The following is a 15,176-nucleotide window of genomic DNA, read 5'->3' as shown; positions in this document are numbered from 1 at the left end:
AGTGGTAAGACTTGCCTATGAAATAATAATGGCTACTATTAATCAAGTGGATAACTGACTGGCTCATATTTACCCCACAGTTATAAAAGACGCCCACTTTCTTTGTTAATGTTATAGTTCTTTTTTTAAATATTAAATCACCACTTTTACTAATGCAAAACATGGAACTAAAAACAAGAAAGCAGACAAACAGAATGGAAATCCTGGAAGTCCATTCAAGCAGAGTGGAAGGACAAAGGTCCTCTCCAAATCTTTACACTACTGGGGTCGCCATGACAGCAAGCTGTCCCCTCAGAACTAAGCCCGCCAGCCCCCTCTTCCCCCCTGTACTGAGCAACAGGTCAAAATTAAACATCACAGACACATCCCGAGTTTAAAATGTAGTAAAAAAGAGGGAGGGGGCCTCAAGCAAAAGCGATCACACAACAGCCTAACACAAGTTTACAATACCACCACCAAGTTCCTTTTCAAAGAGTAACAGTTACTCCTTCAAACACCCCGTTAACAGTCAACACTGATCAATTTAAAATACATATGTTTTACCTCAGGTTAAAGGCAAAGTACTTACACAGTAGATATTAATTCAAAATACATTATTAAAGAAATACATTCTAAAATACCTAAGTATAAAATATAAAAATAACTTTACACAGTGAAATTCATCATTCCAAACAACTTATTAAATCTTACTAAAATTACTGCCAACAAGAAAGTTGAAATTGTAAAAACACTTACTTCATTTCCATGTTTTTGCAGGAATTCAATTTCCTGTTGTGTGAATGTTGTCATGGAGATAGATTTCACCCTGTGTGGTGGATTTAACCCTCGCCTAAGAGAGAAAATATTTTATAAATTTACTACTATATTATTTTTAAAATTACACATCATTGCAAAACATGTTTAGTTAGTACATTTAAATTTGGAACAGTGTTTTCATTTCATAAACTAAAAGCATTTTAAAATTATTTGAAACTATTAATCTCCACAACAGATCTGTCAAGGTCAGTTTTGGCTAGACCCACACTGAATAATATATTGGGGTCATCGGGAAAGTCATGACGTAGTTTTCCGCTTTTCAATGCAAAAATGTGTCATGACTTTCCTGATGACTCAATATTTAAAGATAAATTCAAGTAACCAATTAGGAACACATAGCACCTGTAACATGTGAGCTTCTAGAAAACACAAATATTACTTTAGTGTGTTTTCGATGGAGGGAGAAGACAACATATGTGAAGAGCTCTATCATAAAGTATTCAAAAATTAATTTTTAAAATATTTTCATACTTCCTAAAAAGTATGGAACTATACAATTATTCTAGTCAAACAGCTACCAACTTTAAGTTTGAGGCTAATTTAGAAAATTAAAACTAACTTAAGGAAACTTGAAGTCATTAACCGATAAGAATAAAATCCCATCTCTACATCAATTCAAATAAGGATGAATAATAAGGAACATTTTGCATCACTTCGGGAGGCAGTAAGTGTTCAAGTAGGGTCATGGAGAAGGGACTGAAGAAATAGCTGGATACGTGATTAAATGACTTTTAAGATCCTTTATAACCTTGAAGGCTTTTCTCTATAGATGGTCTTAAAAGGACTTTATCCTAAGTTTCTTGGTGATGTCTTATCATGCACATGAAAAAGTAAACAGAAGTGCACTAGGAGAAAGGAAGGACTGACTGTTTATATCTTGTCCAAATACCATAATGTGGCTACTCCACCCACAAGAACAAGGGTTAAATACTCTATGCAAAGTAACAAAGTAATCCACACAAACTTTACTTTGGAGTCATGTCCTCTGGTAAAGACATCATTTGGAATCCAGGTTCTAGAGCAGATTCGCAATATTTTTACAGAATTTGTCATAGTCATCTTGCAATCATCCATGCTAACTAAATGAGAGGTTAAATAATGGTGTGAAATAACCCATGAACCAAGTCTTTCAAAAAATATTCTGAAAACATTTTTGAATAATTAAATATGGTATGTAACATTCTAGACATTTTGATTTAGACAACAACCTAAATCAAAATACGGTGATTCATAATTAACAGGAGCTCCTCAACTAGTATATGCTGCTTCGTTCTTTTCCTCCTGTCAGAGAGAGATGACACTTCTCGGATCATGCTTTGAATTATGACATGCTGCACTTTATCTGTTTCACATTTCAAAGTGGAGAAATGTTAAGTTAGGTTTCGTTGTTGTTCTATTTTCCTTTGTTTAAATTTCAAATTAACCAATTATTTTCCTTCTAGCTCTTGGTAAGTCATACTACAGAAATAAAGATTTCACAGTATGAGAAATGGAACACAGCAATTTCATCCTAATAAAACTATCAAATTTAACCATGAAAAAACAGCTAGAGTATGAATTACTTTCACGTACCTTTACAATTTGCAGTAACAAATTAAGGCTTTCAAGATAACTTTTAAGTTTCCAAAAGTGAAAATTTAGGAGTCATTATTATTCATTTAAAGCATGAAACTTTGTTTGCCAACTCATCCTCAATATGGGAACAAGACTAAATTCACCCTTTTCAGGGAAGCTTATTAAGGTATGATATTTATTTACACCCTACCTAGCTCCAAAACAACTGAAGGAATTAACGTACTGTTCTCTCAAATTCCTGTCTCTCCCTCTCACTTAGCCACTCTGTCTTGCCTTGTTCCCTAATACCGCCTCCTTGTTTCAGCCAATCCTTCACCCTTCCACCTCCCTTACAGTAAAAGAATTACTTTCTAATGAGAAACTATCGAACACTGTTACAGGGTGTATGGTTTGGACAGAAATTGTGGAGCAAAGAATCATACCCCTAACCTTCTCAAATCACTAGATGAGGAAATACCTGGTTCTTTCTAAGCTATATTACACAATGCAATCTCATGGAAACAGTACAATGTATTGCTTATTCAGCCAGACATCTCGAGTTCCAACCATATCACAGGGTCCCTTTATGCATCAGGAAGGTATTCATCACTTAAATAAGTGAACAAAATTTTGAACTTATGAAACAAATATAACCAGAATGTGCTCATAACCAAACTATGAAAGGGCATTTTTTTCCCACTTATCAAGACACTTACTACAGGATTTCTTTAAATGAGCTTTCTCAGTACACTTAAAGCAGGATTTGATTCATAAAACCAGTAGACACAATCCTCCAAGACCACATTAATTACATAAATTGAGGAAGTATTACATTTGCTCATGTTGATGTCTGTATATTCCATTTATTCAAGCAGGTTAACTACATTCTCAATGCACGCATATACAAGGGTTTTTCCTCTTTTAGCCTTCAAAAGCTTTCTGTATGGATAGCATGTGCTATTAGATAGTAAAAAAAGTTCAAGACTGACTTTATCAGTCTCTTCAGTAGAATGCTGCCTGACAGGCCTGCAATGAAAATGAGTAGTCTGCACACAGTGGTCTCAGGATAAATTTACCAATGTATCAAGAACCTCACGCATGCCTTTTGCCCAGTAATACCCTTTAAGGAATCTCTTCTCAAGAAAGCATCTGAAACATGGCAAACTAACTATGTACAAAATGTTCATCATAATTCATAATAGGAGAACATTAGAATCACTTCCATATCAAAGGGGAAATGGTTAAATAAATGACAGTAAAACTGTGTAACATTATGCATACTTGTGCTTAAATTTTAATTTAAGAATTATATAACTTTCTGAGAACTATATAAAAAAAATCTGCAAAGAAAACAGACAAACCAAATTATGCAAAATCTTAACAGTCCTTGCATATAGGTAATGGATTGAGTGATTTTTTTTTTCTATTCTCTCCAAGTTTCATACAATGAATTTGTATTACTCTAACAAAAATAGTAAGACATAATGGAAAGTCCAATTGGCTAGTACTAACAGTCAAAAGTTTAGTCCTGGCTTTATGCAATGTGAACGTCTGTGCTAAGAATTAGAGAACGAAAATAGGGAAGGAGAGAGGAATTTTCCTTTGAGTCTTTCTCTCAGTTTTTCTTTAAAAGGCCTGGAAAACATTTCCTCCCAAATATACCTATCAGCATCAACACTTCATTTTCACTTCATTCCTCTAATTCAAGGTGCCTGGACTTTGGCACTATTAACATTTTGGGCCAGGTAATCCTTGACTCGGGGGAGGGAGGCTGTCCTGTGCACTGTAGGATGTGGGGCATCCCTGGCCTCTACCCACTGAATACCAGCAGCACCCCTGATCCAGAAGTGATGCTGAACTGGCGAAAAATAACTCTCCAAGTAATCCACAAAAGAAACGGTTTATTCGGGAAAAGAAAAAAGAAGCAAGACCACCACCGCAGTGCGGACAGCACACCTCCTACACAGAGCTCCTACCGGCAGCCCACCCGGAGGCAAAAACCCCAGTTTCAAGATGGCTAATCCCATTATTATGATCCCACCCCCAGAATTACCATAAGGGTGAAGGGGAAGTCAGGATTATTGGGTTAACAAGGGGCCCAGCTCCACCCACAGTCCTCCTCCCAACTCTACGGGTGAAGCATCTTAAGATGCTAGTTCACTTTATCAGTGACAATCAAAAATGTTTTCCAGATACTGCCAAATCTCCCCCCAAGGGGAGAGAGGGTGGCAAAATCCCTCTGGTTGAGAATCACTGTTCTAAATATACCAAATATGTTAATTATCAAGCAAAAAATGTAGAACTCCTTAGGACCTCTATTGAGATGTAACTTCTACCTGGGTTCAATCTTATACAAAACACTGTCCGCATTCACTCCATACAAAACAAAAATTTTAATTATTCCATAACACTATTTCCACAATAACAGAAAATAAAAATGAATAAATATTTTTAATGAAATGATAAAATATACAAGTTTAAAATTTGTATAGAATATATATATTAAATTTTAAGTTAAAATAGACTAAGGCGTATCCACAAAAAATAACCAAGAATGAACTACATGATGTCAAGTACGCTTATACAATTTGGTAGGCAAATTATAAGTTGATACAGCAAAAGAAAATTAATGTTTATAAAAAACCTAGAATGGCACTTTGAATATTTAATCCTTATATCCCAGTGGAAAAAATGCAAATCGTCTTAAGAGAAATAAATGTATTTCCAATTTATGCTGTCAGGATTTGGAAATATTAAGTTCAATAAAATATAAAGTTGCAATAAAAATCATCCACAACAAAACAATCCACTGAGCTTGAGTCAGTAGAAATAAAAGATTTATACCACCTCTCCCCAAGACTTTTAATATTGGAATTAATACAAAATATAAAATAAACAGAGTACACAGGAAACATTAAAATAAATAGGATGAAACAAAATAAACAAGAGCTATCTAATTATCAGAATAACAAGGCAAATTTAAGTCAGAACTCTTAAAAATGAAAAATTATAAATGTAGAAATTAAATTTCAACAAATCAGTTAAACAGCAGATTAGACACATTAGAATAAACCAAGAAGGCAGCACAGGCATGTATGGAGACAGAAAAGACATGCGTTGTTAGGGAGGAAAAGGAAAAAAAAAAAAGAGGACATTAGAAGGTATATCTAACCAACACTCTTGCTTTTGGGAGAACTGAAAGAATAAAGGAGGTGATATTTGAAGAGATAATAGCGGAGATTTTTCAGATCCAATGAAAGACATGTATCTACAGATAGAGGAAGCATAACTTATCAAAATCAGAATAAAATACACAGTTGGAAACATTTTGGTGAAACTTCAAACACAAAGAGAACATTTTAGAAGCAATCGGAGAGAAAAGAAATGGAATAAAACAGGACTAAAAGTAGGCTTGTCAATAGAAACCAGAAGGAAAAAAAAAGAAAAACTATAAAAACAGAAGGAAAAAAAAGAGGGATCCAAGAAAATAGAAACCAGAAGACAGAGGAATATTATCTTTAACTAGCAAGAAGAAGTAACAGATGTGAACCCAACAAAACTATATTTGAAGTATAAGATCTAAATAACGGTATTTTCCGGCCAGGAGAGAGGCTCAGTTGGTTAAGAGCGGGAGCTCTGAACAACAGGGTCGCCAGTTTGATTCCCACATGGGCCAGTGAGCTGCGCCCCAGCTGAGCTGCCGCTGAGCTGCCAATGGGTGGCAGGATGGCTCAGCTGGTGACAGTGTGTGCTCTTAACAACAAGGTTGGGCCGGCCGAGTAGCGCGTTGGTTAGGAGTTGGCTTGGGACGCCAGCTGTGAGCAGCAGGGCCCCAGTTCCAATCCCACATGAGGCCAGTGACACTGCGCCCTCTACAGCTAAGATGGTGAACAAGCTCGACCTGGAGCTGGGCTGCTGTGAGTCGCCGGTGACAGCGTAGGCTGCACGGGGGCTGGCCGGCAGCTGCTGTGAGCTTTCGTGAGCTGCCAAGAGCAGCCGTGAGAGGCCGACCAATGGCTGGTGAGCAACGGCCTCAGCCGGGAAGAGCGCAATGATAATACCAACATGGGCTGGTAAAGTGACGTCCTCCACAACGAGACTAAAGAACAAAAGGACAGCAACTTGTCTGTTCCCCAATGCTGTTCCTCTCCCCCAATTCCCCAATAAAATCTTTAAAAAAAAAGGTTGCTGGTTTGACTCCCACATGGGATGGTGGACTATGTTCCCTCCCCCACCTCATGCAATTAAACTGAAAAGCAGCAACTGGACTGGAGCTGAGCTTGAGCCCACCACAACTAAGAATGACTGAAGGACAATGACTTGACTTGGAGCTGAACGGTCCTGGAAAAACACAATGTTCCCCTTCTCCAATTCCCCAACACTGTTCCCCAGTTAAAAAAATAATAATAATGACATTTTCAGATAAATAAAAACCAAGAGTTTGCCCAGGAGAGCTTCACTAAAGAAACATATATTATACACACTTTAAGAAGGAAAAAAAGTGACCCAAGAAGGTTGTAATATACAAAGGGGTGAGCAAAGAAACAGGCAAATACTTAGGCAGATCTAAATAAACATCATCTGATTAAAAAAAATCTAATTGGGGGGGGTAACATTTCACCAACAATAGCACTTAAGTGAGGGTACTTTGTATTTTTAAAAATCTTGCATTATGAGGGGAAAGCTAAAATACTCATCAACTCTAGAATGTTAGTATGGAGAATAACATTTCAATGGTGACCACAAAAAAAATTGGAATTCACAGCTTCCAAACAGTATAAAAGAAAAATCAAATCACAACAAACAATTAACTGTCATTCTATTAATAAAATTAAACATACCCTTGCCTTCTGACAAGTAAACCTACTTGTAGGTATTTATCCAGGTGAAATAAAAACTATGTTCATCCCCAAATCTGTAGTAGATATTTGGAGATTTATTCATATGCATCAAAAACTGGAAACCACCCAATTGTCCCTCAAATGGGAAATGCATAAATACACAAGCAATGGAATACTATTCAGCAATGAGGAGAAAAGAAAACCACTGACATACCTAACAACTTGGATTCACCTTAAAGGTCCTGTGCTGAGTGAGGGCGGGCTCTCATTTTTCTCATCAGCAGAACACCTCCACCTATGAAATCTTCAATTGACCAAACTGAATTTTTATTTATCTCATTATTTTTAAGGTGTGTTCCTGGAAGTTCCTGGACACTTCACTCTTTTGCTAAGCCTAGTGTAACCATCATGTAAACTCAGTGTTTATAAAACACTTTACTGTAATGACATTAGTCATAACTATTGGGTAAAAGTTTGGGTCAGATTTATACCACATCATTTTTACAGTGCCGATATTAAAGTACCACCCATTCCAGATTCTAAAAAAAACACATTTTAAGTCTCCAGTTTACTGCAAAAAATTCTTTAAATAATGACTCATTTAATAACAGTAGTATTGATATTTTGAAAGCATGTTTGCCAGTTAACTGGTTTTAAGAAGTTCCAAAGTCACCTACTGGCGGAGCTCAATATGCTTCTGCAGTATAATTTAGTCATATGCAGATCCCAGGAGTGTGAGCCTTAACGACCACCACCCAGGTATGACTGCAACCAGATGGTGTGACTCACTCCATATGTCCACCAGCATGCTGCTCTTAACTATGCCTCAATCTTGCTAACAGCCATTTGTTCAACTCAAATAACAATGTGTGCTGGATGAATAAGAAAGCTTATTTAGTTTTATTAATTGTTTTTCTCCTGCTGGGGGAGAAGTTGGTTAAAACACCGTAATAGGCTGTGGCAATTTATGTAGTTGCTATTGTTGGCATAAAGTAATCAAGTTAATTTGACATTAAAATCTATTCCCATCCTATTAAGTAAAAATATTTCACATAATGTTTCATATTATAAAACTTATACATTTAAAATCCACAACAGATGGAAGATGGCTTTAACAGGTTATCAAGATTCTACAGACTATCGACGCCAAGCACTATATATTTGATAATCCAAAATATTATCCAGAACCAAACTTTAAACCACTGAAAACACACACACACACACACACACACACACACACACACACCCATGGTGTAAACCACAATTGTTATTTGGGGATTTTTTTGAATGTCACAAATATTACCCTGTAAGGTCCTTATAACACACTTAGGGCAAGCATCTAAAAAAATACTCAAGTAACAATTTAAACTAATTAAGGTAATTCTAGTTTCAACGGACAAAACCCAAGAGTGTCTTCACTCTCTAAGCCCCACTGAAATGACAGCAAAGGAATAAAAAGGTATCAACCCACAGAGACAGAGGGGCAGAGAAGAAGGCAGGAGCCCAAGAGCACACTGTGGTTCTCTAATAAAACTAAGATGAGAAGTGACTATACTAGCAGTGACTGACTTTACAGATTGAAGAAAGCCAAGATAGAAGCTCCTCCCGAGGTGGGGAAAGGCAACTAGAAGTTGATTCCCACCACAGAGCCCCTGAAAGATTACCAAAGGAACCAGAAAAGGGGGGGCGACTTACTTAGGGTCGAAAATAGCCTTGCTGTTTCCCAACAGCCACAAGACTACCCCTACCAGGCCACAGGCAGAAAAATGTGAAATGTAATCTGGAGAAATTATAGAAAGTAGACTCTGGACTCAGGCATATCTTAATAGAAATATTAAGGTCAATCCAGAGGAGAGAACAGACGCGAGTCCAAAGGGGGGCTGTTATTAGGTACCATACTAGAAACTGGGGCTTACCTGACACTCCACATACCGAATGCTAAATTCTATGGCACCAGTCCGCCCCCTCAAGTGGCTCCTGGAAGAGTGGCATGGCAGCCAGGATTCTTCCCCCACAAGAAGACTGGAGATAATATCTTTGAACTAAAAACAGCATGAGTTTCCAAACCAACGAGTTCCAAAATGTCTAAACATGGAACAAAGACCTATATCAAAATACTTCAATTGAAAATTCAAAGCAGTGTTAATAAAACAAGAGGATCGTACATATTCCCAAAGAGGGAGGGGTGAAATGGGACACACACAAAATCAGTAATGAGAATAAACAGACTTCTCAGCAGCAATACCGAAGGTTTGAAGACAACTAAGTGATGCCTTAAAAATTCCAAGGGTAGAATATTTTCACCTTTGTGAGCATAGACGAACTATTAAGTTAAAAATGAGGGCAGAATAAGACATTCTGAGCCATGTAGCTGAGATCAAAATCATCAAAAATGATCTCCCATTAACCTTTTATCAGAAGGCTAATGGAGGCATGGGGACCCTGGGAAGAGGGTGTGGAATGCAGGTTAGGGGTGTTAGGATGAAAGCAGAAGTCCCAGGATGACAGCTGCACAGCAGGATGAGAGCACCATTTCCACACCAGAGGATGACAGAAATACTCAGAAAAGGCTTACAGAAGAAAAAAAAAAAAGTACCTAATGTGTCTGCATATTGAGAGACATTTTATACCTCAGACAGATAAATTATCTGGAAATATACTAATGATAATACGAGTATACATGGAAAACAAAGCAAATGAACAAAACTAGACAATTACACATTTCAGGGAGGAAAAAGGTGGTACAGAAAGAAAAATATCTGTAGTAGTAATATGCTACATAACACAGCTGAGAATAATCTGTACACAGTTGCAATAAGCAAATACTGAATAGTGATTTCACCCAAAACTGTTGATGTAATTATACTAAAGGTAGAAGCAAAGCACAGTGGAGTAAGATAAGCAATAAGAGGGTCAAATCCTTATCTTCCTCCTTGTACAGTAGTCAATAAAAGCCAAAATTGAAAAATACAAAAAAAAAGCTGCATTTTGAGTATGCTACTTAGAAATATTAAGATACATGCAGAAGGAGACAGACAGGGGTCCAAAGCCATTGTCTACGGTGATCAGAAATGGAGGAAGGGAACAGATGAGTGTTTTGCTCGCTATAAGCCTTTCCCTTTTTAAATTATGTGCGTGTATTCCTTTGATAAAAATTAAAATTGAAATAAAAATTAAACAAAAAAGAATGAAACATAAACGACTCTTGTCAAAATTAAACTTAACTGACATATAGGTTGTTTTCTTTAACTGATGAAAAAAGCATTCCTAAAAAACTTGAGTAATTTTTACATTTCAAAAATATCAAGTTTCTTTACTAAACACTAGCCATCTTTTTATAGAAGTACGTATGTACCTACTGAACACAACTGTTCCAAGTTAGCATTCCAATTTAGAGCCATCAAAATTTATTGATTAAGAGATAAAGGTTTGAAGAGAGAAATAAGGAAGTTTTCTTATCTGCCCACATTGTTAGTTGTACTGATTTTCATACTTCTCCCCATCAAAGAGCTTGCAAAAATGTATCAAATAGTTTTCCCACTGACAGTAAACTGAAATTGTACTACTTTGTCCAAATATGTCCCTGAATGCAGCCACATTAGAGTACTAAAAGAAGTGGGGGGGGGGAGTGGGATAAGGTCCTAAATACTATAAGCAGAGCTCCTTGAGGGTATTTGATTGCAATCCACTCTAACGCTAATAATTATATAAAAGCCAATTAAATGCCTCTTTTCATGTGTTCAACTTTAATTTTAAAAAGTTAAAATTCTTGCAATATTCACCATGTCAAAATGCACACAAAACTAATAAAGTGTAAGTTACTATCCAGCTACGTTTATCCACCTGTGAAATTCCAAGTTAAAATGCTTGTCCACCTAAAACAGCTGGTATTAAGAGAAACAAAGTGTTTCCCGAATGTTACTTTTTTATTTTATCTAAACCCTCTCTCAAAAATTTATGAATCCTATTTTAAGGATAGAACAATTATATTATTTACTGATTACATTAATGTTACTCTTCACAAAACAAATAATTTGGTCTAAAACTAGTCTTTAACTTAACTAAAATGTCTTTAACAGGAAGGCAATATTTTAATATTATTCGCTGCAACAGAGTGTCAATTCATAATTTTAAGGATTTTTGTAGATAACCTGAAAGAAAATGACAAATCAGTCTGTTACATCACCCCTTTCTGCCTCAATAATGAATAGTTTACTACATCTAAATCTAAAATCTATTTTAAAGTTTCGCAATTTGAATTCAGTTATATGCTCTGAATGAACATCATACAGGACAGTCCTCCGGAAAACAAAGAAAAGATTAGCTCTGAGTCTAGTAACATTAACATTTATTTAAATAAAGATTGTTAAATGAGTGATCAAAGGTATGTGGACTATCGTAAAATTTAGAATTCTGATAGCAGACACCACTCACTGTGTACCAGCATTTTCTAGGCACATCGGGGTTTCTGAATGGCAGCTAGCATGCCTTATTCAATATTTGTATATCCACTGCTTAGCCCCATCCTCACATACAGTATGTGTTTAATAACTGCTCAGTGAACTGTAAAATTTAATCTTCATAACAATCTTAAGCTATATATTATCATCTTATCGCCAATAAAGAAACTGAGGCTGAGAGGATGGGTCCAGGCGGACCCGCACCCTGCGACCTGGCTTCACACCCTGCCCTAAATCCTAAGGCTAGTTAGTGGCAACGTCAAAATCTGACTTCAAAATTCATATTCTTTCAACTATACCATGTCATCTAAATAATGAAGATATAATTATTATTAGACTCAATAGTTGTTATTCTTCCTGCACTACTGCTTTTCAAAGAAAAAAAAATCCTCAGGAGCTACTGTCCCCTCCATATTTCTGCAGCACACATTTGATCCAACATCCACCTATTCCTTCCTTCCCAAGAATCCCAGTTTCTGACTTGGGAACTCTGTTTGGGGATCCTTGTTGTTCCAATGAAGTCAGTGTAGAACATGTGTCCAATAAAGGCACTGGTTCAAGGTCGCCACATGACCTATGTTAACTCGGGAGTGAATTGCACAATTTCTGGAAAAGTTGGAACAACAGTGTATAGCTCCAGGAGCTGGAGGCGGCCATCTTTGGATAAGGGAAATCTAAGCAACATCATTAAGCCATTGGATAAAATCTTACTAAAAATTAAAACCAAATGATAAATTCCCTTCATATTTTAAAACCAATCTGAGTCAGGTTTTGAGTTACATCTAAAAAAAAAATCAAAACAGAGATAAAAGGTGCTTCTCCTTTCTATGTCTTTCACATATTGTTCTCTACTCATGGAACAGCCCATCCCCCTTGTGAATAATGTCTCATCTATTGGGCATCCATTATGTACCAGGCATTGTATGACATGTAAAACACACATTATTCCAAATATTGAAAACTAATCTACATCCAAAGTCTACAAGGTAAACCTTATCCTCACCACTTCATAGATAAGAAAACTCAAGTTCAAAGAGGCTGAGTGACATTCGCAATACCACATAACTAACCAGGATTCAAAACCAGGTTTATGTAGCTCATAAATACTTGTTTTTTCAACTACATGAACCCCTGCCACGTGGATCTTGTCTTTACTGCTCTTTAAGCAGGCATCAAATCCTCTGTGAAACTTTCCCTATCATTTACATATTTCATAGGTCACTCATTCAGAGGAAGGAAATGTTACAATGTATTGTGTTTATCTACTTATTAAAATGCAAGCTACTTAAGGACAGCAGACTCCAGTAACACCAGTGCCTCCCACGGTGTATGACAAGGCCAAGTGTGCAATAAGTATTTGTGGAATCACCATTCAACAGAGATTATGTCCTATCTACTACATATTAAATCCCATTAAAATAAAGTATACTTTAATATAGAATGTTTCTCAGATGTGGAATCCAGGAAGAAATTTGTAAAATTTCTTGATATTATGCATTTGCTGCAATAAACTAAATGTTGCCCTGCTATACTTACAAAGGGAGGGCTACACAGAAATCCAGAACAGTACATACATACATATATGTATTTTTCAAACCAAATACTATAAAAGGATCTTGTGTTTAGTAAAAGCAGGAGATACTTATGCACATAATAAAAGTCAAATACACTTAAAACGAATGGGACTATTGGCTTCATTTTACAATAGAACCAAAGTTGTCCAACATAAGTCAGTTAACTTTACTTGTAAACGAAAAGCATGAACCAGACAATCTCCAAGATACCACCTAGCTCTATGATTCTGGGGCAATTCAATAATATCACTAATTGTCAACTCCTCAGCGTGCTTCTCTGACGATACAATCTAAAAGTAGCTATCAGACAAGGTCTCTCCCATCATACTATTTAGTGCATACTTACCTCTGACATTTTTCTCATTTAGTTACTTATAACTTTCATCTCCTCCCCTAGAATGTAAGCACCAAGAAAACAAGGATTTTGCTGTATTCCTCAGAACACCCCAAGCCTTCACACAGAACCTATTGAGCACCCAATAAATACTTGATGAAGAAATAGTCATGGAAGACTAATAATGCCTCATTGCCCAACTTAAAAAAAAAAAGTATATCAAGTATATCATACACTACTGGGTATGTCCTGCATTTTCCAAATATGAGTTTTCTCATATGTTATGTACTTTGTCTCAATGTTAACCTTACCAAGTTTTTTCAATTTGGGGAGGGGGTAACCACAATACTTTGTTTGAAGGAATGGTACAAATGAAAACACTTTAGATGTTTTGGAACAATGAAGCTTTTAAAAATATTTAGTAACTACCGCTTCGTTGATAACTTACTTTGAATCTATGGTAATTAGCGCATAAAAGCAACTTGTCATCAGTTCCAAACTCATCTGCAAACTTGCCAAAAGGAATTTCACATCAACAAACATCTTAACAAAATAAAGCTTATTGAAGCAAAGAAGAACAAATGCAAAGCCATCCTAGTAATTCAAAACGTTTCTGCAACAACGCTTGTCTTTCCATCTCTCCCCATTTCTACATACAGCCAGGTCACCCGTGTATATTGATAGAGAAACCTTACAGATACCACCCCCACATCTAGAATGACACAGCTCCTCGTCAACCCTTGATTTGCATGAAAACTTTCCCCAAACTCCTCGAGACTCTCTTTGGACCATAAAGAGACCCTCAACCTCACATCTGCTTCTCTCTTTCCCTCTCCCGAAATTAATCCTTTCTAACTTTTTCCCTTGGGATTCACATCTGTGCCATCAAGACAGTTTAATCCCGCTCCTATTTCTAAGCACTCCGGACCCGCGTGGGGGGGTGGGGGGGCGCCGCCCAGGCTTTGCGTCGTCCCCGCCCCTCCCCAGCCCACTCCACGGGCGCCCGGCAGGTGCCGCGGAGAGGCGGGGCGCACAAAGGACCCCCACGGCCTGGGGCTCCCCAGCCTCCTCCAGTCTTTCCCCTACGGCTCCATCGGGTCAGCTCCCCGGAGCGCGGGGACCCGAGGGAGGCGGCGCCGGCTCCCCGGGGACCAGAGATGCTCGCCCCGGGCGCCCCCTCCAGACCCCAACCCCGCCCACGCCCCACCCACGGAGGCCGCCCGGAGCCTGGACCCTCGCCCGGCGAAACCGAAAGCGCATCCCACCCGCCGGCCTCGGCCGCCCCGCACGCGAGCCGGCGCCCCAACGGCCGCCCCCGGCCCAGGCGGGGCCCCACGCCCGCCCCGCGGCCCCCACTCACAGGCTGCCGGAGCAGGAGGTGCACACGAAGGAGCCGACCGTCATGTTCACGTAGGTGGGGCCGCGCTGGTCGCAGTCGAAGCACTTTCGGTTGTGCGGGAGGCCGGTCATGTCCCGCAGCATCTTCAGGTGCTTCTCCTCCTGCTTCCGCTTCGCGCTGGCCGCCATGGCCGCGGCGCCGAGGGAGGAGGCCGGCGGGGCCGGGAGCCGGGCGGCGCTGCGCCGGGGGCCCGCGGTC

At 38.3% G+C, this 15,176-nt stretch overlaps 1 protein-coding gene across 12 annotated transcripts in view; it reads right to left on the bottom strand.

The window, feature by feature from the left end:
* AGFG1 (ArfGAP with FG repeats 1) overlaps positions 1-15,168 on the bottom strand; it is a 76,687-nt gene extending 61,519 nt beyond the window's left edge. For all 12 annotated transcript variants that reach the window (XM_019657092.1, XM_019657094.1, XM_019657095.1 and 9 more), the window contains exons 1-2: positions 14,940-15,168; positions 736-829 (exon numbers count right to left, since the gene is read on the bottom strand). In XM_019657092.1, coding sequence (XP_019512637.1) covers positions 736-829; positions 14,940-15,106 — 261 coding nt within the window. In that variant the 5' untranslated portion in view covers positions 15,107-15,168. The remainder of the gene's footprint in view (positions 1-735; positions 830-14,939) is intronic.
* Between the last annotated feature and the right edge of the window lie 8 nt (positions 15,169-15,176).

This window comes from Hipposideros armiger, unplaced genomic scaffold (genome assembly GCF_001890085.2).
Source record: "Hipposideros armiger isolate ML-2016 unplaced genomic scaffold, ASM189008v1 scaffold_273, whole genome shotgun sequence".
In the NCBI taxonomy this organism is placed as follows: Eukaryota; Metazoa; Chordata; class Mammalia; order Chiroptera; family Hipposideridae; genus Hipposideros; species Hipposideros armiger.
Note: the sequence above shows the minus strand (reverse complement) of the source record. Positions and strands in the feature narration are given on the sequence as shown.